The sequence below is a fragment of the Scatophagus argus genome, chromosome 6, assembly GCF_020382885.2.
Source record: "Scatophagus argus isolate fScaArg1 chromosome 6, fScaArg1.pri, whole genome shotgun sequence".
Lineage (NCBI taxonomy): Eukaryota > Metazoa > Chordata > Actinopteri > Scatophagidae > Scatophagus > Scatophagus argus.
Window position 1 is genome coordinate 7,782,438 of NC_058498.1, and position 25,971 is coordinate 7,808,408.

General features: G+C 41.6%; 2 protein-coding genes across 3 annotated transcripts in view; both read left to right on the top strand.

The window, feature by feature from the left end:
* The first annotated feature begins 1,048 nt into the window (after window positions 1-1,048).
* Window positions 1,049-22,223, top strand: fam163ab (family with sequence similarity 163 member Ab). 2 transcript variants are annotated; one of them, XM_046392843.1, is made up of 6 exons: window positions 1,049-1,374; window positions 1,474-1,732; window positions 18,820-18,919; window positions 19,024-19,045; window positions 19,488-19,602; window positions 19,867-22,223. In XM_046392843.1, exons 5-6 carry the CDS (start codon window positions 19,510-19,512, stop codon window positions 20,254-20,256), a joined length of 483 nt encoding a protein of 160 aa, XP_046248799.1. In that variant the 5' UTR covers window positions 1,049-1,374; window positions 1,474-1,732; window positions 18,820-18,919; window positions 19,024-19,045; window positions 19,488-19,509; the 3' UTR covers window positions 20,257-22,223. The 2 variants fall into 2 exon arrangements, with proteins under 2 accessions (XP_046248799.1, XP_046248798.1); XM_046392842.1 differs by having other exon boundaries at window positions 1,049-1,732.
* A 393-nt stretch (window positions 22,224-22,616) lies between these two features.
* rabgap1l (RAB GTPase activating protein 1-like) overlaps window positions 22,617-25,971 on the top strand; it is a 99,106-nt gene continuing 95,751 nt past the window's right edge. The window contains exon 1 of the mRNA XM_046390639.1: window positions 22,617-22,736. The gene's annotated coding sequence lies outside the window, so the exon portion shown is untranslated. The remainder of the gene's footprint in view (window positions 22,737-25,971) is intronic.

Consider the following 25,971-nt stretch of genomic DNA (forward strand, 5'->3'; position numbering starts at 1 on the left):
CTTTTCTCTCATTCGTTTTTAACTGTGCTGCAAAATTAGCTTGTTAGCTGTGGAGGCCTTTACCAATTTACTGTGGGTGTGTCTCACAGGCTGATGGTCAAATGTGAATGTGAAGCTAGTGGCCAAAGAGCTGGACGTCCCAGAAACATCAAGCAGGAGGATAAAGATGAATGTTTAGCAGACTCAGTATCAGCCTCAGAACTGATTACAGCTGAGTGAGTTCAATAGAAGAAAAAGTCTGTCAAATCAGATTACTTTAGAATATGTCTTCGCTCGACAGTAAGTTCAGACTTATTTGTGCTTATTTCTGTTTTACTAGGTAAATTTGGATGGGCAGTAGGTAAAGCACTGTGTTAAGTTACTTTATTAGCCAAATACGCTTAACATCTTGTCTCAGGCAGCTGTTCTGCTGCATTCACTGCAGCTCAACATCACGACTGAGGAAGTGTGAAAGCTGCTGCACTTGTTTTTCAACATGTCTCACTAAAGGTTTGTTTGCCTTTTTACGTCCCACAGTCTGATTGTTAAAGCTTTTTAAATACTGCGGCATGTGATGTCGTGTGGACCCTAACCTGACTTCCACCACCCTCATCTTCCCAGCCGTATGAATCTGTGATCCGTCTCAGTTTTGTCGTGCAGCACATCCACATTTGGTCAGCCTGGCCTCCCCTCTCTGTCGATATTTGCGTAGACTTGGTTGCAACAGTAAGCTGATTAAGGGACCAGTGACTGAGGGCAAATCAATTACCTGTGGCCCAGTAGTCTGGGTTTGAGGGGGGAGTCGTTGCTATGGCATTTATTTACTGTGTTTAGGGCACAACCACATCACCGAGCCTCCTTTTTAAAATGGGAACATCCTGAACAACCCATCACTGTAATTTATTATAAATATTGATATATATTTCCTCTCATTTAAATGTTGCTATGTACCTGTAGTAGTACAAATGTGTGTTTATAGTGATATCATTGCACTTTATGGTACTCATCCTTTTAATCTTTCTGTTTCTACAAGCTGCAGTAAAGGGGAGCTCATAATACTCTGCCAGGCATCTACAGTGAAGTGGAACTTAAATGGAAAACGTGCACTTACAGCCATGTTTTAGTGGGATTAATAACAAGCTTAAATTCACATAAATATTTATATAGTGATGAAATGTACCACATCAGGTCCTTTGCCAAGGAGGAAATATGATACAGGGTGGCTCCTCTCCTCCCTCCGCCTCCTCCCAGTCCGCCCAGCAGCGGACTCCGTCATTTCGCCTCCTCGTCGTCCATCACTTGTTGGATGTGTCCGTTTGAATTTCTGTGGTTTCGAGCTTCCTGGTGATTGTTTCCCCTCCCGGAGTCCTGAGAAGAGCGCTGCTGTGTGTGAAGGTTAAAGCGTTTTTACAGGTCACATGCGCGTAAAAAGCGCCTGCCCTGAAGCGCCGTCCTTTGCTCCGGTTACGTACTGTGATTATGCTCCGTTTTTAGGTGTCTACCCGTCGTGGCTGTCTTTCTTCTCGTCCCTCTGACCTCTAGTCGGTCGGTTCCACAGCGGGAGTGTTGGGGTTTTCCTGCCGGCATCGTGCGCTCTGGACTCCGGCTCATCCTTGGAGAAGTTCCGCCGCAGTCTTATGCACATCAGTCCTCTGCTCTCCTCCCGCGGCGGTGAGGATGCTGGTGGCTTTTCATCGTCCACACTCTACAGGATTAGCCTGAGCTGTACAAACGGACCATGTAACCAGATCAGGTACGTGTAATGGTGAAAAGAGGGTCACATTTTATGTTATGTCAGGAGAAATTGTTTTTTGTTTTTTTGTTTTTTAGATGCTAAAGACTCTGGACTCAAATGTCAAAGATAGCCCCTTGACTCGAGCCCCTTGATGTAAATGAGTGGCTCTCATTCAGTTGGAGTGGTGAAAATGTAAAGGTTCACATTGCCAACATAGAATTTGTGGCTCTAGTTCAATTCCATTTTAAATTAAATGTGAAAAGGTGCCTTTAAGCTTGCCAGAGGTGGAGAGGAAGTGGCAGTGGAGCAGCTCAGCAGGAGCTGGACTCTGATGGGTTTTGCCATTTTGCTGCTGCTGTGATCTTCTTTCACTCTGGTTCAGTCTGGTCTTGGTGGCCTGCTGTAGCTGGCATAGTTAAAAACACTGCATAATTTCAAAAGACGATGATAGGACCAACTTTGATCATCTACATTTAAATTACATGTAATCATGATGCATTTTGGACAGAAAGAGGTCACAAACTGAGCCAAACGATCACACTTACTTGGTCAGTGATATTCAACCCCCACTGGAGCTACAGGTATTGAAAATGCTTCAGCTGAATGTGTGGTCACTATAATAATAATAATAATAACTGTATTTATATAGCACCTGTCAAAAGCCAGGTTTCCAAAGTGCTTAACAATAATTTAAAAACAAAACTGACAAATTGTGAACTGAATAGAATGCAGTAAACAAAATGTATATAGACAAATGGTGAAGGTATAATATATGTATATTATTTGAATATATATACAAGAGATAAAAAGCAGATATATGCTACTCACTTGTCTGACAACAGAAAGGAAAAAACTCATAAGTTCATAAATTTATATCAGGAAAAGAAGGAATAATGATGGTGATGAATAGTTAACATGTCACTCAGCTATACTTCACCATATTATTGTGGTCTTCTGCTAATGTTACCGTTTGAATGATACAAATACTGTTATCTTTACTTGTGGGTTGTTATCAGGATGAGTTTTCTTATGGGTACAGCAGACATCCTGCCACGGGATAAAGAAATTTTTTTCTCTAATCCTGAGCTTTGGTTTCTCACAGAAGAACACGTTCAATAATGAATTAAACAACCTGTTTACTGTAAAACATCTCTGGCTGCTTGCAGTGTTTCATGCACTTAAAGCTGTATGTGCCAGTGTCACCGCATCTCCTTGTCTTTAATATGTAATCACTTCACCACGTGCACACGGCGGCTTCAGCACAGTTTTCGCAGCGTATTGATCTCCCACATTAACAGTCAGAAGCAGGTGCTCGGCTGCTCTGACCCATTTCTCACAGAGGAAGCTGGAAAATACAGCTTGACGAAATAACTGTTGAGCAGCCCCTCTCTATCCTCCTGTCTCCACCCTGCCCCAATAACACACACACACACTCACTCCTTAATTCCTCCACCTCCAATGGCTGCGATACAACAGGAAGTGGACTGATTTCCCAGAGGAGTCTGTAGTCAGGGCTGTCACAGCTAACACAGCAGCAACAGAGAAAATGTATTTAATACACAGGATGTATAGTGGTGTGCCGTGCCAACACTGAGGGAAATTACAACGAGCTGCTCGCAACATTTGGTCTGTCAGCGCTAAGTTGTTCTTTAACAGCATCTCTGGCTGGGAAACTAAATATTTGATTGACCTCAGTTAATTTGGAAAACGGTTACCCTTAGCTGCCTTGTTAACCTCAGCAAATCCTCATGGCTCCTCATTATCCCTGCTGGGAGACAGTGTCTGTCACCACTTTTTGGTTGTTTTTTAGGATTTTTTTCTCCTTAGTTAAAGACTTGTTTGGACTGATGAAATCTTTTCGAAACCTGCTGGACCAAGTCACCGTCAGGTGTTTGTGGTGATTTCAGCTAACAGCAGAAATATGTCGGTGTATGTAACGTATGGCCTGACCAGACTGCAGATAACACTGCACACTACATATTTGCACAGTCTTCTTTATTATTGAATTCAGGTGCAGTATGGAGCTGTTTTTCAGGGGTTGTGCTTGGCTCCTTACTTCAAGTGAAGGGAAATCTTGGACAATACTATGCTTCCAACTTTGTGGCAACATCCTGGTGAAGACCCCCCTGCATTCCAGTGTACAAAACGAGGTCCACAATGGCAAATGACATGGCCAGATGGATCTAGTGTGGAAGAAGCTTGCTGGCCCGCACAGAGCCCTGACCTCAACCCCATCAAACACCCTGAGGACTAACTGGAAGGGAGACTGCAGCACCAGTGCCAGACCCCAGAAACACTTTAAAATCTAGCCGAAAGCCCACCCAGAAGAACAGAAGCTGCCACAACCACGGGGGGTGGGGACGGGGATGGAGGATGGACTGGTTTAATAGACAGGTGTCCCAATACTTTTGTATTAGGCACTGGAAAAGCTGCCAGTGTGATACTGAAGTCCTCATCTGAGAGCTGACCTCGTATAAACGTCTGCATTTTAAAAGTTTTATAGTCTTCGTGGGTAGTTTCTGAGTCACAGTCGGCCAACTGAAAAATACATTCAAGAAAGCTGAACTGTAGAACGAGGCAGGCTGGTCAAAGTCGAGTCATCTAGTGAAGCTTTGCTGAGTTTTTCAGTTAAGCGCGACTCACAATTTTGTTTCATGTACACGTAAGACTGGCGTTAGTGGGCTTTGTTTGCGTCACAAGTCATACTGTAATTAAAATAAGAGTCCCAGCATCATCACTGGCTTAAATGAGCCTCTTTTTTAATTAAAGTAGAGACGCTGGTACATGAAGAAAGGAGTGTGAGTCATACATCGCATCACTTTCTGAAGGCAGGCTACAGTACTCAGCCTACTTTTGGTTGTAAAGTCATGTCTTGTTTCCTCCTGCCAATGCTTCACTCTGTGTATTTTCTGGGACAACATGCATGATAGTGTATTTTTAAGTTGTGCTAGTGGTGTATACAGTATGATGTGTGTACATGTGTGTGCGTGTTTGTTGGGTTGGAAGCTGCCCTGAGAAAGTGTTTCAGTGTTTCAGGAGTGGTGTGTGAATTATTGAAAAGCCCTCAAGGGTTTTTCTGGCTGCTGGATCAGTGTTCCTTGCCGTACAGATTGAAGTTGAGTGTACTGTAGTCACACTTCAGAGGTGAGACGAGCTGTGTCCAAACTGCACTGCAGCACTTAGCGGGACAGGAAACATAACTCCAGCATCAGTCCCATACCAGCTCTTCCTCAGGTCTACCATGACTGATCAGCTGTCAGAATAGATTTTGAATCTTTTGGCTGGTTTTTGGCACAGGTGTGTGGTTGAGAAAGACTCCTTGTCAGCCACTTTGACTTACGGATGTGAGAATGAGGAATCCATTTTGTTCGAGTGACCAACCCAGCACATACAGAAAGTCTCCCACTTCCTATTCAAGTGCAGATTTACATATGTGACACCAAAATGAGTATGTATGGTTCTTGATACAGTTTTAATCAGTACTAGATATTAAAGCTAATGTTTAAAATCGCATTAAAATTTCCCTTCGTAAACCCAGGTAAGACCCACCCTCAAGACTTAGCAGTCAATCAGAAAGATAAGTGACGACCATTTGGCCGTGACAATTATGGTAATTTATTTAGGCATTTTTGAGTGAGTGAGTTTTATTAAATCTGTAGTCTTACAACTTGAATCCATGTGTGTGGCAAAAATAGATATATTATTTTTTCTTTAAGGATGTCATGTGTTCTAACTGTGGCTGCACACCCACAGAGCCGTCAGCTGTTTCCAGTCGATAAGTAATTACCTGACTTGTAATTACTTAGTTCAGCGGTTTCCGAGATTTTTCACGTCAAGAACGTTTCAGCACAGTGGGCATGCGTTGGATGGATGTTTAGAGATTATTCTAACAGGATTCTGCAGACAACACCAGGTTTAAATCGTTGAACCTCCACTATGTTGTGATTTGCATTAATTCTCCCACAGGCTAATGAATAGGAGCTGCCTTGGTGGCTGGTATCACAACTTGTAACTCTGCGGCGTTTGCGCAAGGTGATGTGTGGCGTGTGGATGTGAACACAGCTCCGATGTGCAGCCAGTCTGGGTCAGGATGAGACCAGCGAGAGGAAGGCTTGTTGGCAGAGCCCGAGGCCTCTGGAACAGAAACGCTGTTATCTGCTAACGTGGCTCTACTGCTGCTGGCTGCTGTGTCTGTGGTGACTCATCAAAACCACACACAGACGTATACACACACACACACACACACACACACAGACGTACACACATCCAGACATAATCACACTGACAAACATAAGTGCACACACGCAAACTACTGACGGAACATTCTTTGACATATTGGCGTGAACACAGACAAATACAGTCGTCCGAATACTCACAAAGATACACTTGGACACTGACAAATACATTACATATACACACTCTTTGTTGTTGTGCCTTCAGACGGCTTTCGGGTTGTCTCTCGGTCCGTGCGCCTGTATGTTCATGCGCTCTGTTCTCAGGCGGAGAATTTAGATTTTGCAAAAATGCCCACTGAGCTTATTGGAAATTCGTAGTCAAACATCAAAGTTAACTGTTATGTCGCAAAACACGTTTTTAGCTGTAACTCAATAAGTCATACTTCATAATTATCTAATAGGATAAAATGAAGAAGCGATGACATCTTATGTCCGAAAGGTCAAAGGTCAACTTCACTCATCACATGGTTTCTGTTCATTAGTCAGTTCATAACTCAGGACCAGAAGGGCAGATTGTGGGCATGTTTTACATTTGGTTGGATACTGAATTGGATGCTCGCCTTGAAACCGACTGTATAAACCTTCTGTGCTGCTGGGTTGGAGATGTGTGGGAAGCATGCATGTTTTAGAGTTTGTAGCTTCTTCAGTTTCGGAATCTGCTTTATTGACTAACGTACAACAAGTTGAACTCAGTTTACTGTCTCCCTCACTGAACTTACACACTAATGACACACAGCAGCTGTCCTCATTGGTTTTGCTCATATTTGAGCTTTAAGTGACTGTTGTTGCACCATGTGAGGAGGCTCTCTCTCAGTTCTCTGTGCTGCTCTGTAAAAATAACCTCTCAGTGAGGACAGCATGTGTCTCACTTGAAATTAGTGACCGAAATCATTCATAAAATAATTAGTGATCACTCCCATTTACAAAGAACTACATTTATTACCTTTTATTAAATTCCTTTTTCACTACACACAGTGTATGAGTTGTGACAGACGTGTAAGTCCTTTGTCATCACTGTCCCAACCATATTATTCCACATTATTCATCCATCCGTCCATTTTCTATGCCGAGCAGGGTCAGATGGGGGGGGGGCACTCAAACCTGGAACCCCCATCCCATGTGCCGCTCCCTCATCCTATTTGCCGCTCACATTATTATTATTATTATTATTTTACGCAGAGCGAGCTGCAGTACAGCTCAATGACCAAAGTACATGTATTGAATATTGAGAAGGAAGAAGGTCAGAGGTCACGGGATGTAGATAATATTCCTGTTACCAGAGTTGACTTTGGAAGGAATAATATATATAAGATATCTATTCAGTATGAATAAATCATGTCACACGGCTGAGATTTAACTGTAATCCTGCTGAGCCAAGACTTTCACTTGAAAATGATAGAATTATTGGTAATCTTACATGAGTGCGTTCATTTTAATTACTTAAAAATGTCATAATTTGAGATCTGACTGGCTTCTTCTGTACACATTCCCACTTTTTACGCTTTTGTTGAAGTTAATCAGATTTTCAGATGAGTCCTAGCTGCAATCTCCTAGGATTTCATTTCTAAGGGATATCCGTGCATGAAAGAAAAACGGGTTATTGCTGTCACTCACATGAAATCATCAGTAAAAGTCTGCTAACGAAACGAGATGAGAGGATATCTGAGTTGTTGTTTGTCCTGGACGCGCTTCCCTTTCTGTGTGTCTGCCCGTCTGTTAGCAGGATGACACAGTGGATTTAGTTCCAGTCCAGTAAGCTGAAGGTCAGGGGTTCAGTTTTGTTTTTGCACTGCTGAAATGGCCTGGAGCAGCACTCTGAAAAACCACACCTACTCATTCACTGTAAGGCTGGCAGCAAAGTATGTGGTTTTCAAGCCGGTTTATTTTTACGTTATCCGTTTCTACGGTTGTGGGAAAGACCTGACAGGCGGTGTGATGGCTTTGAAGGCTCTGTTCACATGTTCATTTATGTAAAACCTTGAGACTGATTTGGGGACATATTGGATGTTGGATAGATCGCCTTGTTGTTAAACATACTGTCCAATTATATTTACTTTTTGTCAACCGTATGCAGTTGAAACTTAAGCATAACATTAGCTTTCTGGCTCACGGCTGAACCAGAGCTGAGCAGACTAGAAATAGCTCATGCTACCAAGTCGCAGCAAAGGTTTGCGTGATTTACTTGAGGAGTGATGAATGTTTCCATTGCATAGGAAACGTACTGGATGGGAATGATTGTTCCAGGTATTAGTCAAGCCCTCAAGTGTTACCATGGAAGCAGAGTTAAAGCTTTTGAAGAACTTTTAATTGCAAAACACACGGAAAAATAAATAAATGGTCTTAGTTTTTTTTTTCTTCAGTAATTGACCCTGGTGTAAGTGGGATAATGTCCTATGAGGTGTCTATAATCAGAAATTAATGGACTCCGCCGAGTCAAACGTCCATACATCCATTAATTCCTGATAATGGACACCTCCTTGGGCATTATCCCTCACATGGTTCACAGACCTTGGATAAGAAGAAGTTGAAGCGATACTACTACACAGCCTGGAGTAGGAAAAAGCTGTGAAAATCCACTTCCAGCAGACTGCCAGTGTTTACCACAGTGATAACATGTATCAGTCCAGGAAAACAGCTAATTCTAAGTCTTTAGGTTTAATCCCTCACGGGAAATCAATCGCTGGTCCTTAGAGAAAGCTTGTTGAACCCTAACCTCTACTCTTAATCTTCTGTCGCCAAGCAAGGCACCTCAGCAGCCCTGCCGTCATCCTGCTGGCCTGGCCATCTGTGGCTGCGCTCCCTCGCTTTATTAACTGTCACAGATAAAATGTGCATGTGAATGTATGCTAATGTAATATTCTTGGTACATTACTCCCTCAAAGATAGAAGCTGGACCATTTCATTTCCTTTTATGAGACTGCTGTGCTGACCAGCAGAATGGAGGTAGAGTAATTACAGCTTCCCCTCGACTGCCCGCTGCCCTGCACTGGGGGGGCGGGGGGTTTGGGGGGGTGCGTTCAATGGTGCTGCACTGCTGCCAAGTGTGAAAGAGAAGCTGGCATATCGCAGGACAGCAGAGGAGAAGCTGAGCGGCTATAATGAAACCCTCGTAAAGCAGGGAGACGCAGAGCTGTGTGCATGTTTAACGTCAAGTTCTTCTCCTGCTGAAGTCCTTCGCTGTGAATCTGTCTGAGCCGGGCATAATTTACCTAAAAATCAATTCAAGCCCTCCAGTTTGAAGTGCAAGCGAGTCAGTGGCTTAGTGGTCAGAACTGTCCCCTCAAAGCCAGTGTTTGTTGGTTCAGATTGTTTTTGAAAAATCTGTAAGAGTACTAAACTGAAAGCTGTTTTTTCTTTTTTGTTTTTTGTTTTTTTTTGCAGAGAAGTTAAACCACTGGAGGACAAGATGGTGTCCAGGGCTTGTTGTTACTCTTTAAGAGTGGGGTTACAATTCTGATGACAGTTGATGGTCGAGTCTCGTTCCTCAGCAATCAGCTGTCTTTCTACAGAATCGCTCATCTCGTGTTCAAGAAGCCGTGATTATGATTGTTGCTGCTCTGTTTGAATTGTTCTGTAGCTGACCCAAAACTGGTTGGGGTCAAGTGCAGCTTTTTAAAGAAGTGGGCTGTTCCTGATTGATTATGAATATTGAATATCAAATGATGACAAGAGAAGTATTGTTAACAGGGGTTTGAACTGCCGTAACTTCCGTATTCCATGTTGTTCTCCATCTTAATGATGTAAAATTGTCATTGTTTCCGTTGTTGCTATTTGAAAGCGATAATTTGACGTTTATTTATGTAGCACCTTTCCAAAACCAGGTTTCCAAAGCTTAACAATCATTTGAAAGCAAAACCAACAAATCATAAATAGAAGGCAATAAACAAAATATAAACACACAATTTGGTGAACAAGGTTGGAGATTTAAAATAAAAGGTAAAAGAACAGCAAATGAAATAGAAAAACGATTGACAATAAATATAGGAATTATACAATTTGAAACCAATAAGCTAAAAGGGACAGTAAAAAGACAATGAAGTGATTTAAAAGAAGTCGCTGACCTTGCAAGCCTCATCTCCTCGGGAAAGAAGTTCCCTTCTCACATTTTGTTTCTCCTCTGTGCTTCTGTTCTTCCTTTTTGTGCAACAGCAGTGATTCTGAGTATATATTTTTTAAACTCCATTCAGTAAGCATTTACAGGATGTGGAAGTACTGGATATAAAGAACTGTGTGAATCCAAATCAGCACAGAATTCTCCTAATATAAATTCATGGCAGGGTGTGCGGCTTTACCTTCGCTCTTTGCTGAGCTTGCTACAGGTTGCCTTGCCTGATCTGTCTTTAATATCTAAATGGGTTTGGGGATGTTCGTCCTGGGGAAATGGGCTGAGTTTCATGTTCTTTGTCTGACTCCATTCTGCTCTGCATTCGCACTCGACACATTTAAACCTGGGGGCTGATCACTCTGCTGCAGTTACACCAGTACAACAACTTGCCTCCAACAGTTTTTGTTGCGTTATTGGAGAGTTGTATATACTTTCGCCATCAGTCCAGTGTTCCTGTCGGTTGCAGTGACTTGAGTCCTCGTCAGATCTAATCATTACTGGTACAAAGTGATCCTGCGGTCGTTTGTTAACTCAAAGCTGCAGGCTTTGTGCCCGTTTTGATTTTTAATGAACTCACCAGAAAGCCCTCGCAGACACCAGTATCTTTGTCATTGATGTGATTGGAGCTGATAGATCCTGAGAAGATGTTAAATTATTATGCCGTATTGTGATGTGTTTTGAATCGTTTGAATAACCCACTCTGTTACCGACATTTATTCATCTTGATAGATAGCCTAATTATAGTCGTTCTTATCTACTTTTCATTAAATTATGCTTCTTGCTATTATGCATTCTCTAACAAATACATTTTCACTATACAGGAGCATACGACTTGACTTTCTGAGTTGATGAGTTCAAAACAGTGCAATTAGAATCAACTTGTGAAAGCAATAAAATGCTGAGATTAAGATATGTGAGAATGACAGTAATGAACCAGCAACAGAAACTGAATTTGAATGGGCAGGTGTAAAGTGTATCTGGAAATTTTCAGCTGTCTAGAGACAATCTGGATGCCTTTATTCGTTTGGTGGAATTTAATGAAAGCATTATGCACCAAGCATCTTGAAACTTTTGAACAGTAGTGGCAGGAGCCATCATTCTGGCCTTGATATCTGGTGAGGAAATTGAATTTGACATGTTTATAAAAATTACAGATGCACCACGAGCAATGAATGTTTCACTTGCCATGTGAGCAAAGGTATTCACCCCATCGTGAGTGTGCAGAAAGGCTGAATCAGGAGCTGGCAGGCTGGACCGCAGTGGCCTGGAGAGCTGCATCACAGCATAATGTACACCAGTTATAAATCTGCTAGCAGCATATACGGCATCAGAACATGGTCCAGATTGGACGGAGGAAAAAGACTGAAACTATGCTTCCAACTCTTGTCGTCCCTCCATCTTCACGGGGACGAAGGCGTTTTACCGCCTGTATTGATCACGTGCTTTTATAGGGCCGAGAGGATCATTCTGGGGAGTGGTTCTTTACATTCATTGCATTCTTTGCCCCAAATGACCTCGAGAAAAATCAAGTAATTGAACTAAAATGTTCAGTGTCATCAATCTCTGCCCACTGGTCCGTAACTGCTGCGACAGCTTAAGAGGGAAGATGGGATAACGGCTGGTTGAGTTCCTGTAGGTCCCTCAGCACACAAGGAAGGTTTTCAAGGTCACGTGTAAGGTTTTGCATCTGGAAGGTTTGTCTGCTTATCAATTGGAGCATCATTCCATCCAAGACATGTAATTGTCAAAGAGTGAAAGACAGTTTGTTGTTTTGTAGTTAATTTTAGCACGTAAAGATCCACAAAGTTAGTATCGTTGTCTCATATTTTCCGTTTCATTTTGTTTCTGCTGCCAACTCTACCGCAAATGTATGCACTCTTAGCAGGATTTTGGAATAGCCTGCAAAAATTAAATACAGCTCCAACATGTGATGTGACAGGCCGCAAAGAACTCGGGTTGACTTGCGTTGCAATCGGAGGAGCCGTCAGTCTAAGCCTTTTTGTTTAAGTTGTGCTGCTGTATTATGCACATAATAGAGTTCATAACATTTTGCTGCGTTCAGCGGCTGCTCTCCGTTTTTCTTTGTTGTCATTGAGCCATTATACAGTATTTAATTTAAAATAATGTAAACTATGCATATATATTGTATAATCTGTTAATGGAACTCATTTAACTACAAAAGTAATTAAACAGAATGATTATTATTGAGTCTGTAACATTCCAGTATGTACATTACATACGAAGATGATATAATGTTGTCAGCAATGCAGATAGAAACCCTGAAGTGCTGTTTTGCAGTTAGAAGCCCCTCTCTGGTTTGAAAGCTGCTAAAATGGTGTCTTTTCCTCATTTGAAGATGACATGCCAACAATTTTAAGAAAAAAGAGATTGGTTGTCCATGCCAATCTTACATCACAGAGCTGTTGGCCCTCCTTCCCTCACTTCAGTTTTGGCACTGGTTGATTTTTTTTTTTTTGTACAGTAGTGGGCAGGGACCAGACCCATAGCAGTGTTTCCCCAGCACATAATTCACACAATAATCTGCCTTATAGCTCAAGCCACCAGGCCTCACACTTTAATAGATTTAATGGGTTTAACAACATGGACACAGTTGTGTGTACGGTAACTTCACTTCAGCACCAAGTGACCAAGTTAGTTGTTGCTGTACATTTTCCCCAGAGCCACACTTAGAGCTGCTGTCGTCAACTTAGAACATTAAATAAAATCATACGATCCAGTCAGATATCCTGTGATTTAATTTTGAGCTGCCGCTGTGTGAAGTTTCCCACTGCAGCTTTAACAGATTAGGCTCTTTTTGTTTTGACATTTTACCCATGATTCTGCTTTTTATGGTGAATAATCTTCATGAAAAAAAGAAAATTCTACAGTTTCTAAACCGACTGACTAAATTGTGTTTACTTCACACCCACACATGCAAACAAGCAAACATGTACACACACATATGCAAACACACAAACAGACGCCCACGCTGGGCCGCAACAGAGACAGAAAGAGGAAACAGATAGAGCAAAGCCTTTGGAACGGCAGATAACAGGATTAGACAAATTACATTTCAACTGTGACCATGAATCCCGTTTGGATGTGCGACTTGTTTTCTCTGCGCTCTCGACGGCAGCCATAGAGTTGTGGAGTTTAGATGACAAAATGGTGGTTTTCCAAAATAATAATGTGCTGAAATGTTGCATGAATTATTGCCTGGATAGACTGACTGTGCTGCTGCTGCTGCTGCTGCTGCTGCTGCTGCTGTGTGCAGATATTCTCACACACATTCTTGTACTGTGTGGCTTCAGTGACCCTGAATAGAACTAAAGAATGGATAGATTGACAGTGATGGAGAGAAGATTCTCAGTTTCTCACTTACTTTGGGGGAATCAGGTCAAACTAACCTTGCAAAGGCAACTCCCAATCGTCTCTTCTGTCATTGTGGTCTGACAAGGCCGTGCGTTTCAAGTACAGACGATGATTGACAGCTCTGCACGTCAAACAGACAGCTGATGTGGCGCACACACCACTGGACTGGAGTGCTGGACTGGTCTGTAGTAATGTACGACACAGTGGTTGTCAAATATTTTCTCTGAACTTTCAGCAGGAATCGTTTTCTGAACATGATGACTGATCTGATGTGATTTCAAAATTTCAAAACCAAGATTCATTTGAAAAAAATTGCTTTTTGATTCTGCTCAGTGATTTCTGATAGTTCGTCACGTGCTGTGCTTTCATCTGCATTGCCCATTTGTTCATAAAAGTGTAGAAAATATGAACTAGAACCAAAATCAATTAGCAGAATCAGATTGCCAAAATCTAAATGAGCGAAAACACAACATGCCTTTGAGATGGACTCTTGGCTTTGTCACAAGCTCACCTCTCGAACCTTTAAGATCTTGCTGCTCCTGAGAAGTACAATGTAAAATCCAGCTGTGTTTTTTTCTGTTTTTTGAACTACACAAACATAAGTAGGAAGGGGAATCTATTCATTTCTGAAAATTTGATATTTTCGAGATACACATCATAACCAGTCTTGCTTTTGGTTTGAATAAAGAGCATTTTTTTAGGGTCATGTGAATTCTGAAAGTAAATGTGAAATTAGACTCAGATAATGAAATGATGGATTTTTATTTAACAAAAAGACAGTTTTGACGTTGTTTCAATCTCAACTTTTTTTCCTTAGCAGGACACAATGTGGGGAGTGAACCCTGTGACATTAACAGTGTATTCCAAGTACAGATGGGGTTTGTAAGTGTTTGGAGAACGAAAGACTGACACTGGCTGACTGCTGGTCTGAGCAATTTAAGATCCAAAGAATCAATCTTATAAAAATCCTCCAGGGCAGTCAAGGTCCTTCAGATGCTCCTGAAGACGGATGGCAGAGACTCCACAGGGAGCACTCCGTCACAGACAGAGAGAGAGGGAGAGAGAGAGAGCAATCACTCCAGAGATATTCTCATTACTCTCATTTGCCAAAAGCAGCATATGGGTAACCTGTCGTTTTACAGCATGAGGGTGTTTTTTTATCCTGCAAACAAAATAACCGTCAGACAAAGGAAGGAAGTGGGCACGATGGAGAGCCGACGAGCTGATGCAACAAGCTGATAAAACCCACGAAATATGAAAGACCAGTGGCTGCAGACGCTAAAGCTTTTAAACAGTAACATGCTGTAGTCTGCCGCAGTGGATTGTATCACATCGTGGTTAGTCTAACATTATGGAGCATACAGTTTGCAAAATTGGTCATTAATTGGTCAGTTGTTGTCTGTGAATGCAACATCAGATCAAAGCTATTGGAATTGCTGAACAAATTAAGAGATTTAGGCAAAGTAAATATAATATATGTAATAAAATAAATACTGCAATGTACCAAAATGTAATGTAACATCCCATAAATATACTGTAACAAGATGTAATATGTGATATCAGCATTTACAAACATCAGCAGTGCTTACAGCCTCATATGCCCAACAAGATGACTGACGGGGGTCAGCGTGGTACTTTGAACAATGATGGTGGAATAAAAAAATGAATTTTGCCTCGAGGTAAAATGTTGCAGATTTAACATTTACGGGGGGAAAACAAACAGACCTTGGCTAAAGTTAATCTGTTGCTGAAATGTGCTGAGCTCAGGATGCAGAGCAGCTCCCAGCAAACTAACACAACAAACTGCACTCATGATTCATCCATGAAGCGTGATTCACCTGAGACTCACCATGCGTGCCACTTTGATGGAAATACATCTACAGACTTATTCGCTTATTCAGTGTATTTCTGACAGCTGCGAAGTGAAGTTTGTGTGTCACCGGAGGCTAAAAGCTCACCTTAAATCTCCGAAGCCTCGAGGACCTGAGCTGCTATTTCCCCTGATGCATTATGGATGTACAGCAGTATAAGATTCTCCAAAACTGCTGCCTTAAATGTACTGGAATTAATCAGACTTTATAATAATCTGCAGCGTCAACTCTTGTGTTATTTACTCAATGAAACAGTTGTGCTTTTTTATGTGCACTGACTGCATCTAAGTGCTATGAAGACTCTGCTGTCTGTTTTAATGGGTGTTTTATTAGGATGTCTTGATTTAATTGGTAATGCATGAGTACATGTTCTCTTGGCTGAATTCTGCATGTGTGTAGCATGTGTGTGTATGTGTGTGTGTGAGAGAAAGTCTTATCAGTATACAGGGCTCTTCAGGCAGTATCGGGGATTGAGAGACACTCTAATCTGGACCCAGTGGTGACTGAGCCAGCTCTCTTTCTGTGTGTGTGTGTGGAGGCATATTCCTGTAGTTGTGGGGACAAAAATCAGTTTACAATCACATTGTGGGACCCGTCTTACTTATGGGGACACAATGCAAGTCCCCACAATGTAAATCGTTAAATATTAGGGTGAAGTCTTGCTTTAGGCTGAGGTCAGGGTGAGGATTAGGCAGGTAGTGTTTACTGTCATGGTTAGGTGGTGGTTAAGCCTCCAGGAAATGAAAGTAAGTCTGCGTAACACACGACTGTGTGTTGTGTGCGTGTTCATTCAGATATCTCAATTCTCTAACGAATTAAACTCAAATTAATCTAACAAGTCTGCTTCAAAGTGCTTGCCGAGCAACACGTAAACGGGGAAGAAGACAAATCTGTGCGTGTGATTTTTGTGTCTGAGTAAAAGGATGACGTGGTGGCAGCGGTGACTCCATTTCCATTTCCTCCACGCAGCACGAGTCACCGCGCCGGCGTTAATTATGAAAAATAGTTTAGTGTACTGAGTCTGAGATTGCACGCATGATGAATGATGTTAAGAGGAATCTGTCAGCCGCCATCCCGTTAGGTCTCCACAAATAATTGAAGACTAGTGTACTTTCTGACAGAAACATGGTTTATGAGCTCGGTGCCAGAGAAGCGCTTCAGATTGCGGCCTGTGAGAGCAGCTCCGCCTCCCTTTCTTCTCCTCAGTGGAGAGTCTCGTAGCACTTCCAGTTCTCGGTACTGAAGAAACACACTCGGCTTCTCTTAACGCTGGCACATGTCATCAGTTGGAGCTGTTCAACACGTCCCAGGAGCTACTGTGCATAGTGCAGTTTGGTCCTGTAGCTTTTCTACAGCCTCACTTATCCTCAGCCTGCCTCATTTACCTCCACTGCAGTTAGTCTCTGTCTTCATATTTTATATTCAAGTAATATAATTCTGTGTTTGGCCTACAATATGTAATGCATGCCAACCTTGATCTGTTTTTATTTGTGTGTGCTCTGGCACCCACGGACACAAAGGGCTTTTTTTTTTTTTCAGTATTAAACCGTTTCAAAAGGAACAGCTTTGAAATGATGAAGAACATTTTTACTTATTACATTACTGTATTTATCTTGCTTCTATTCTGTGCATTTGCTCAGAATTTGATCCATTAGATTGAATAGAAACTACGAAGTGTGTGAGACTGGATTGCTCGTTGTCATGAAATTCATGTGCACCATGTGCCATAATCTCTGAAGAGGCACAAGGCTGTTTTAGGTAAATATAGGTTTGGATGGAGTTTTACTGAATATGCAGAAAAGTCGTAAAAAACAAAACAAACAAACTTTTTGTAGCTGCTACTAGCATAACACACCTGAATCTCAAACCAAACTGTCAGCCATCACTTTGCAATGTGGGAGCCATGATTTTGATATGTGGAGGAAAACCTCAAACTCAGATCAGAGAAGGAGACTCTGGAGATGTCTTACAATTCTCTAGCAGGTACTGCTTCAGAGGTTTTGATTTGTTTTTTTTAAACTTTCCATCTTGAGGATTTAAACAGTGTTAGCGCCAATAGTAGTACAGAAAATCCAACACAGTGTTACAGTCAAGCACTCTTCCATCTCCACTGTTTTATTTTGTCCATTATTTGGTTTGGCTTTTTGTGCGTTGTTGCAGTTCTTCAGGTTTGAGTTGCTTCGCTCTTCTCTCTTCTCTGAACATCCCAGCGGGGGAGAAAACCTGCAGATGCAACCATGTGGAGTGAGCTTCTCTGTAGTGAGGAGGCCAGATCTCATTAGACTGTTGTCTAATTACATCTAGACTTCATTTACACTTTGCGGCGAGACGGACAGACAGACTTCATCTATCACATCACATGTACAGGACAGACTGCTCACATGAACATATCACACACTCTCACACACTCACACACATGTCGGTCTATTCAAATATCCAACAGCAGGAATAATAAGCCTCAGGCTGAGAAATTAGCTGTGTGTTTATGCAGAAAAGTGTGAATGTGTGTGTGACAAACTTTATGCACATCTGTGCCTTAATTCCCCTAATTCCTTCCTTTCTCTTGCATTTTTTTTTTTACTTCTCTCTCGCTTCTTCCATCTTTTTTTTTTTTGCCATCCTGCCTTTCTGCATGTACACAGACCTCTGCCCTTTTTCACCCCAATCTTAGCTTTGATGTGTTTTCATCAGCAGCAATAGATTTCTCTTCTCCCAGACAAGTCTCAGCCTGCAGATTAAAACCTCTAACCAACTGAGCCCCTTCGCTGCTAAATCACTTTTACTGCTGCTCTGCCATAATTCTGCATGTGTGTGTTTGTGTGTATTTGAGTGTGGAAGACATAGAGAGACATGTCTCAAGACTTAGGACTTTGGGGACTTTGATGTGTTTGGTAAAAATCTTTGGCATTTTCACTCTAAACTCTACAGCTCTCCGTTTCTTTCCTCTGTCTGACAGAAGTGACCCAGCAGCTTCACTCATTATTTGTAGCAAAGCTGAAATGTTGTTTTGAAAAGAATTGGACACTAAGCTGAGTAGACAATGAAAGAAGTCCAATAAAACTATTGTTTTTATAATTTATTGTATTTATAGAAATTATAACACCATTACAGTAAAACACAAAACTTGAGCTTGGGTCAGAAGTTAATTCAGCTTGGTAGTATGTTTGTGAAGCCGTGCTGTGGTATTAAGAGGGGGCTAAATACACTGTCTGCACACCCACTGCATGTATGTGATGTGACATTGATTTGCGGGTGTGGGTTCATGCAGATGCCTTGTGTACACTTTCTGCCTTCTCCTCTTACCTTTCTTTGTTCGTGTCCTTGCTTCCTCATCCTACCAGTCTTCATTTTCTCCAAGCACTGTATGTGCGTGTCTGTGAGAGATATTTTTCTGTTCTCTCAGTGCCACCTTGTGGACTAAAAATCTTAAAGCATCTTCACTGAGGCTGATGTGCTTCCTGTTTCTTCTCCTTCCTCACATTTCCTCATATTTCTCTCCATCCTGCGTTCTTCTCTCCTCAGAGATGTTCATGCAGTGTGGCTATCCAGCGGCGTGACCTCTCACCTCCGACATCCGATCTGACTTCTCCTCTCCCTTGCAACCTTCAGACACTCTTCTGATGTGAGTTTACCTATGTCCCTGTCTGTCTGTCTGTCTGTCTGTCTGTCTGTCTGTCTGTCTGTCGGTCTTAAATATAACGACCCCTGCTATTTCTCTTCTTTCAGGTGTTAAGCAACTTTGCTGAACGTGAGTAGCCTAAAACAACAATAATCACAGCCAGGTTGGCTTTGTTTATTCAAAATTTTGTTGGAAATTCACGTTGTGTAACCTATGCTTAATATTACATCTTCAAAATAAAGTTTTGTGTATGTTTTAAGTCAAGCTAAGTGTGGTCATTTAAGCTGGAAAAGAACTCAGTTGCACTTTGGTCATCAAGGTCAGATTTCACTTAACTGCCATGATGTTTGCTTGTATTTCTATAATTGTATGCATGTCCTTTACTTAGTTCTCTTCACATAATTACAGAATGACCTTTTGAGTTTGCTCCATTACCAGACTTACACAGAAAATATATCGCAGCACGGTTGCATCTGTGAGAGTGACCTTTTGGTGATTTGATTAAGCTTCATATTTGTTGTGCAGAGCGGGAGGCTCTTGTTAATGATGTCACTTCCTGTGCCCGTGTCAGAGTTTGATGGAGAGCTGGTCGGATGACAGCTGGAACTGTTGTCATAACCGGAGGAATACTGGCCACAGTGATACTTCTGTGTATCATAGCTGTGCTCTGTTACTGTAGACTCCAGGTACATCTCTTTGAATACTTACTTTTCTTTTAACAACAAAAACTTTCTTCCCACGGCCTATTGGATGTTCAAAGTACAGCTTGTTGCGTTTGAGAAAGTTTGTAGAAATGGGTGGCAGTAAAGCAGGTAATTTCTTTCACTATGAAGAAAACAGCATTTGAATCATTCATGAACTGATCTCTGTTTTTGTCTGTTTATAATTAAAAACAAATTGTGTTGAAAACAGTTTTGGTTTGACATGTCACATCTTCTCTCCCTCTGTAGTACTATTGCTGTAAGAAGAATGGGTCTGACAGCGCCTCCATCTCTCAGCAACACTTTGCCTGCAACGCCTGCAGTGTCTCCGGCCTGGACGGGTCAGTCGTCACGCCGCTGTCCATGTCGCCACCAGAGCCGCCCGACCCCACCAAACCCACAGGGGGGCCACGCAATTACTGCCCCACCTGCTCGCCCTATGACTCGCCCTTCTACATCCGCACTACCGATGAGATGCGCAACGGTGGTGAGCGCATCACCTACATGCCCACACACTATGAGAACCGGGCGCTGGCGATGCCACTGCCCACCGTCCGAGGCTCCCTGCTGAGGGACAACCATCGAGGCCGGCCTCCCGATTTCTACACCAACACCCGAGCCATCAGCACCGAGGTGTGACCACTCCAAAGCCCCACCCGACACCAACCATACACACAGAGGAGCTCCTCTCCAAGCTGACACACGCACACACATCACATCACTAACAAGACCACAACAACAATTTTGACACCTTCTACAGCTGCCAGTGAGGATCTGTTGGATAAGGACCTGCTGGTTTCACTGTCACGTTTATTTAGGGTCTGGGTTTTGGGAGGGATTTAAGCGACGATTTTCAGCCAACACTCAAGTGTGCTGAGATCAAACCGTTCAAACCTACTTCCTCACTTTATGCCCCTAACATTGTCATATTTACTAAGATAATAATTGACAGTAGATTAAACTGTAGCTGTAAAGTTTCTTTGTCCCTTTATGCTGTAGGGTAGGGTATCCACATGTAGGGTGTGGGTGTAAACTTGTAAACTGTTGACTGTTACTGTGTCTTTACTGACTGAGGGCTATCTTAGATCATTCATGATTTTCCCTTGCTACACATCTTCCCAATGACTGCCAAAAAAGACAAAAAATAAATGAATATAATGAAATCGTAAATATGAAGCAATTTTATCACGGGAAGAAGAATGAAGCCTGAAATGTAATTTAAAAAGGGCAAAACAAGGAAAAGTCAACATCCCCTCTGTAGTTTTGTGGATCTTTGGAAGCATGCTTGAGTTACAGGAAATGGTGGAAGAGAACGTGCGACTGAAGCTTCCTCTATGCAAGCTGTCTGGCAAACTACTGCAGCTCTTCACCTCCAGTCATCTCCTTTCAGCGGTTTTTTTGTGTCATTGTGTAACTCTGTTGGAGGAATATTGTAACCGGGGAAATACTACAAAGCTGCAAATGTAGATAGACATACAAGCATTTAAATCTGGATCCTGGATAGTTCAAATCCTCCGGGTCCACACTGAACCCCCACTTTCTCTGCTAAGGTGTAAACCTGTGAACTCTCGAGGATGCCTGAGACACTGAACGCGACAATGGTAAGCTTGAAATGAATGAGTGAGTTACTCTTCTGACAACGATGCAAAAAGTTTGACTTGTAAATAATAACCAGAAAGCAATGAACGTGTCTCACTGTGATGTAGAGAGATGCACCCTTGAACATGATGTATTTTGAACGAGGGAGTGTGATTTACTACTTTGTGCTATTTTGTCTACACACTCCTCCTATACTCCTATACTATACCATGTCATTTACCTTCAAGTTGTTTTTCATATTGTGAAGAAGTCGGAATACACATTTATGTGACTGAAAATTGTTTCACAGTGCCCATTTTCTACATGACACGTACCCAGCATCGCTTGCCATACACAATATGTCCTGTGACATTTATTCTTTATATTTCTGTGTACAGCAGGATTCAGCAAGTGCAAGAAACCTCACGGACTTGCATGGTGTGATAAAGTTTGACAAGATTTTTTGGACAGGCCTAGCGTTATCATTCAGGCGTTAAACAAAAATGACCTTCGTGTCTCTTGATCAGCAGTGCTTACAACATAATAAGAATTCACTGATCTGCAGCCACATAATTTATTTCTTAATTACATACTTTTTCATTAAAGTTCAATAAATGCCAACTGCAGTGCCATCACACTGCACAGTTTGTCAAAACTGTTTTATAGGGAGTTGTGGGCCTTGTGTGGCTTAATATAAAGGGGCAAATAAATGTAGAGAGACCTGTCAGAATGGCAGTTCATCACTTAAGCTTGACAGGTTTAATTTTTGGAAATCTGGCCAGAAAAGTGTGGACTGAAATGTCTGAAGAGGAATAATGTTGTCCATCACCACAGATGAGAATACTTTGTCGTCATTCATTTCATTTGGGTATTGTATTAACTATATATTTTACTACTTACTTGACTAGTTACCTTTGAAAACAGAAACTAAGCTTTTTAGAAATGTGGTTAAAACAGACATCGTACCTGACAAATACAGAAACAGTACTATTTGACAGTGTTAACTTTTGACAATTAAAGATTTGTAACTGCTTGAAATAAGCCTTTGTGTGATAATTGATTATTAATAATTGAGTACACACACACACACACTTTCTGCAATGCTCATGAACTCTGAAGGCAGTTGATCTCCAGCTAATGACATGAGGGAAACAACCACTACCACATACTGAAATTAATTTTCAGAACAAAGCATTCATTTAGCTTACGTTGTTCCCCAGAGAACAAGGTTTCAAAGACGAGCTTTGATAACTTTTATAAGTTTTGATATTTTCACATTTTTATTTTTGTTAGGCCTGGGTAAACAAATGAATGTACATGTGCACATGTATACACCTAAATGGAAAAAATAAAGCATTAAAAGTATTAAAATGTAAAGCTGTGAGCAGGGAGTACCGCGCATGCCTGAAATTACTGAATTAATATCCCAAACCGGAAGGCGCGTCACTAAACTCCCGAGTGATTCATCTTTAAAACATATGCGATCTTCGTTGCAACTCTTCTGACAGCTAGCAAGCGACTCCACAACGTTCTCCAAACAAGTAAGTTGACAGCTCTTTTATCAACACCTGTGTCACATTTTAAAGTCACGTTTATGTGCAGTGAGTAGAGAAACGCTATTTTCCTTTTTCTTTCTCCTCATTTTCCTTTGGTGCCGGGCGGGGTGTTGTTGAGTGCCGTCGCTCTTCAAAATAGTGGTCCAACTGTTTTGGACTTCGAGCTCGTTAGCCTTAGCCAGACTTAGCTTTAGCTCGCACTTCTAATCTGGCACAGTGCTTCCTGTTTAGCCTAGATTCCCCCGTTGTGACAGCTAGCTCCTTGTATATAGGTCTGCTTGTGACATTATTATTACCGTGGCGAGAAAAATGCAGTAGTGACTGTACTGATAAGTTGGCTTGTCGCTAGCTAATGTTGCCTTGCCTGTGTTTTCCTGTGTGTGTTGTGTTCCTTAGCTAGCTGCTGGAGAGGAGTCTGTCCGCTTGACAAATCTGCTGTGTATGTGATCTTGACCGTTCAGAGAGGGGTATGAGGCAACATAGCTTGGCAATTTAATTTAAATAGCTAAATGTCCTTTAAACTGCTGTTGAAAGAAAAAGGCTGCCATACTAAGCTAGCCTGTTGCTGATGCTTTGAGAGATTGTGATGTGCTCCATCCAGGCCTGGAGACACCAGTGAGAGCAGCTATGACAGTTTACCGCACTAATTCATGTGAAAATGCACCCTAACGTGAAATACGACTGCATTAAAATCGGTTTTGGATCGTTAAGGCATTAGTTACAAACTGTCATCTCTGCTGGAATTTCAGAGCATCAACATCTGAATAATGAAGCCATCAGATGACTTTTTAAAATTGAGCTATTTTACACAGCATTAGTGTCTAATTCAAAAGGGTCTTGTGGAACTTTTGTTTGACATATTCAACCCAAGCAGTTTAATATGACTGGGGGGATTACAACTGTAGGAAAACATTTAGACACACCTTAGTAACATCACTGCAGCTGCTGACATGGTGTCCCAGCGTTTGTTCCACTGTGGATGGATCACATCCAGGACATCATCACTACAGTCTATGGCTTTGCTGTTAACCTTAAGGACAGACTTGAGATTTCAGATTCATAAATCATATCTGAAATAGAGCTAACTTCTTAGTCATTAACTAATATTTTCTGTGGCTCTTGCATAATTGTTTATCTCTTCTTGTACTAAATTGAGCTCCACAGCATGCTAGTACTTCAGAGCTATGGGTGGCATGTTTTCTTGTTTTGTAAAACATCACGGTCTGGCTGGTATGTTGGCTTGCTCTTTTAGTGTTTTATCAAGCAACTAACCAGTCATTATTGTGGGTTTGTCTTGGTTTTGAAGTGTTCAAGATTCTTTTGATTGATACTGGTAATATTTTTAAAGTAAAGTTGTTGATGTAGAGCTGCAATAATCAGTTGATTAAATGATCGGCTGAAAAATGTTCTGCACCTATTTGTTAACTTATTTTTCAAGCAAAAATGCACAGCATTTACTCTTTTCAGTCCTTCAGGTGTAATGTATTCCGCTTCTCTCTGTTTCTTTTTATTGTAAATTGAACATCTTTTAGTTTTGGACTGTTGGACTAGACATTTGAAGAGCTGACCTTGGACTTGGGGAAACTGGGATAGATAGCTTCCTCTGTTTTCTTACATTATATGAACTTATGACTAATGATTAATCAAGTTAGTTGCAGTCCTAAATTGAAATGGCTGTGTTCACTAACGTGGGGAAAAACTGGTTATTATTTTACAACTTTGAAGCTTCCGTATGCATGGTTGACTGGCAGTAGATTGTGGCTGTTTGAATAAAGAAAGTAAAAACTAACACATGTATACCAGGTTTTATTATTTAGGTTTTAGCAGTAAACCAAAGTGACCTTTTGTTATGTGTCTTGATGGATTACAGAGCCAGTCACAGTCAAAACAGTGTACTTCCTTCATTCTGATAATCATACATATGACTCTGCTGTACCATAAATGGACAAAAGAGATGCAACCATGACTATGAAAATAACTTTGGTGGCTTTAGCATCAGACCTAATAGGAAGTGATTCAGTGACAGGTGTAAGATGTCATGAGAAAGCAGACATTATCTTGGTTTCACCAAAACCTCTCAGAGCAGGTTTCAGTCATGTTTGCAAAGGAAGCCCAGCTGTTTCTGTCTATGGGGCTGTGTGAAGGGTAGTAGAAACACGATGGGCAGTGGAAGCTTTTGCTTCCAGGAAAGGAAGGGTGCCCAGGAACGTACAGCGAAATTTACTCCCAACCCTGGCAATACTAACATCATAACTTAATCCCACTATACCTTCACATCCAGACGCCAAAGACACCTGTGTAACTGACAGCCAGTATTTAATAATCCTGTTTTGTAAACTGTGATTTCACAATCAGGGACAGTGTATGGTGGTGAGCTGAGTTGGTACAGTTTGAAGAGCTGGTAAAATGAGACCCAGCCTAACCCTAGTGGTGTTGTTATTGTTTATACCCATTGAACAGGTTTTCCATGCTGCAGTGACTGGTCTGTTCAGTGTGCAAATGTCCCATAATCATTCAGTGAAAGAGAGGCAGGAAAGATGCAGTCAGCAGGCTGGGCAGCCTTAGCTGTGTTCTTCACAGAAAGATTAGCATGTTCAGATCGAGTTAGACTGAAGGTTGAATCATGACTCAGATATGTAACCATCATTATCTACAACCAGAAGAGACACCAGACTAATTGTATCACCAGTGTACAGTGAAGAAGCAGTTGTCACTGCACAGACTCCCATGACAGAGATTATTGTTTTCATGTGTGTCTACTTACATTGTTTTAACCATTACAGAACAGCAGTGCAAGTTGACCCGTAGAAACACAAACACACACACACACTCTCACAGACGTGATGTTTCTGGTTGTCTTGGTTTCTGTGGGTGTTCAGCCTGTCTACACCATTGGGGACTCACAGTTTCCATATAGGCAATGGTAGTGTGGAAAGGATCCAGCTAGGACTGTACTGGGGGAACGGCCTGGTAATGACTGGGTGCAAATTTGCTGCTGTGTCAGAGAGGAAGCGACTGCCCGGCCACACAAGGGAAACAAGAGTGAGAGAAGTTAGTAACGGTGTAATCTAGATAAACATTAGTTATATTTCATAACCAGGTTTGAAATAGCCACCTGGTGATCGACGGATGCCAGTAAAGTGTAATCAGTAAAGTGATTTGAAGGATGAATCTGTGAGAAATACCTGCCACATTTTATTGGGATAAAATTTCAAATGTT

Coding starts and splice junctions, on each gene's coding strand:
- fam163ab (XM_046392842.1), top strand. CDS start 19,510: ATGACAGCTGGAACTGTTGTCATAACCGGAGGAATACTGGCCACAGTG. Junction 19,603..19,866: donor TCTGTTACTGTAGACTCCAG/GTACATCTCTTT, acceptor CTCCCTCTGTAG/TACTATTGCTGTAAGAAGAA.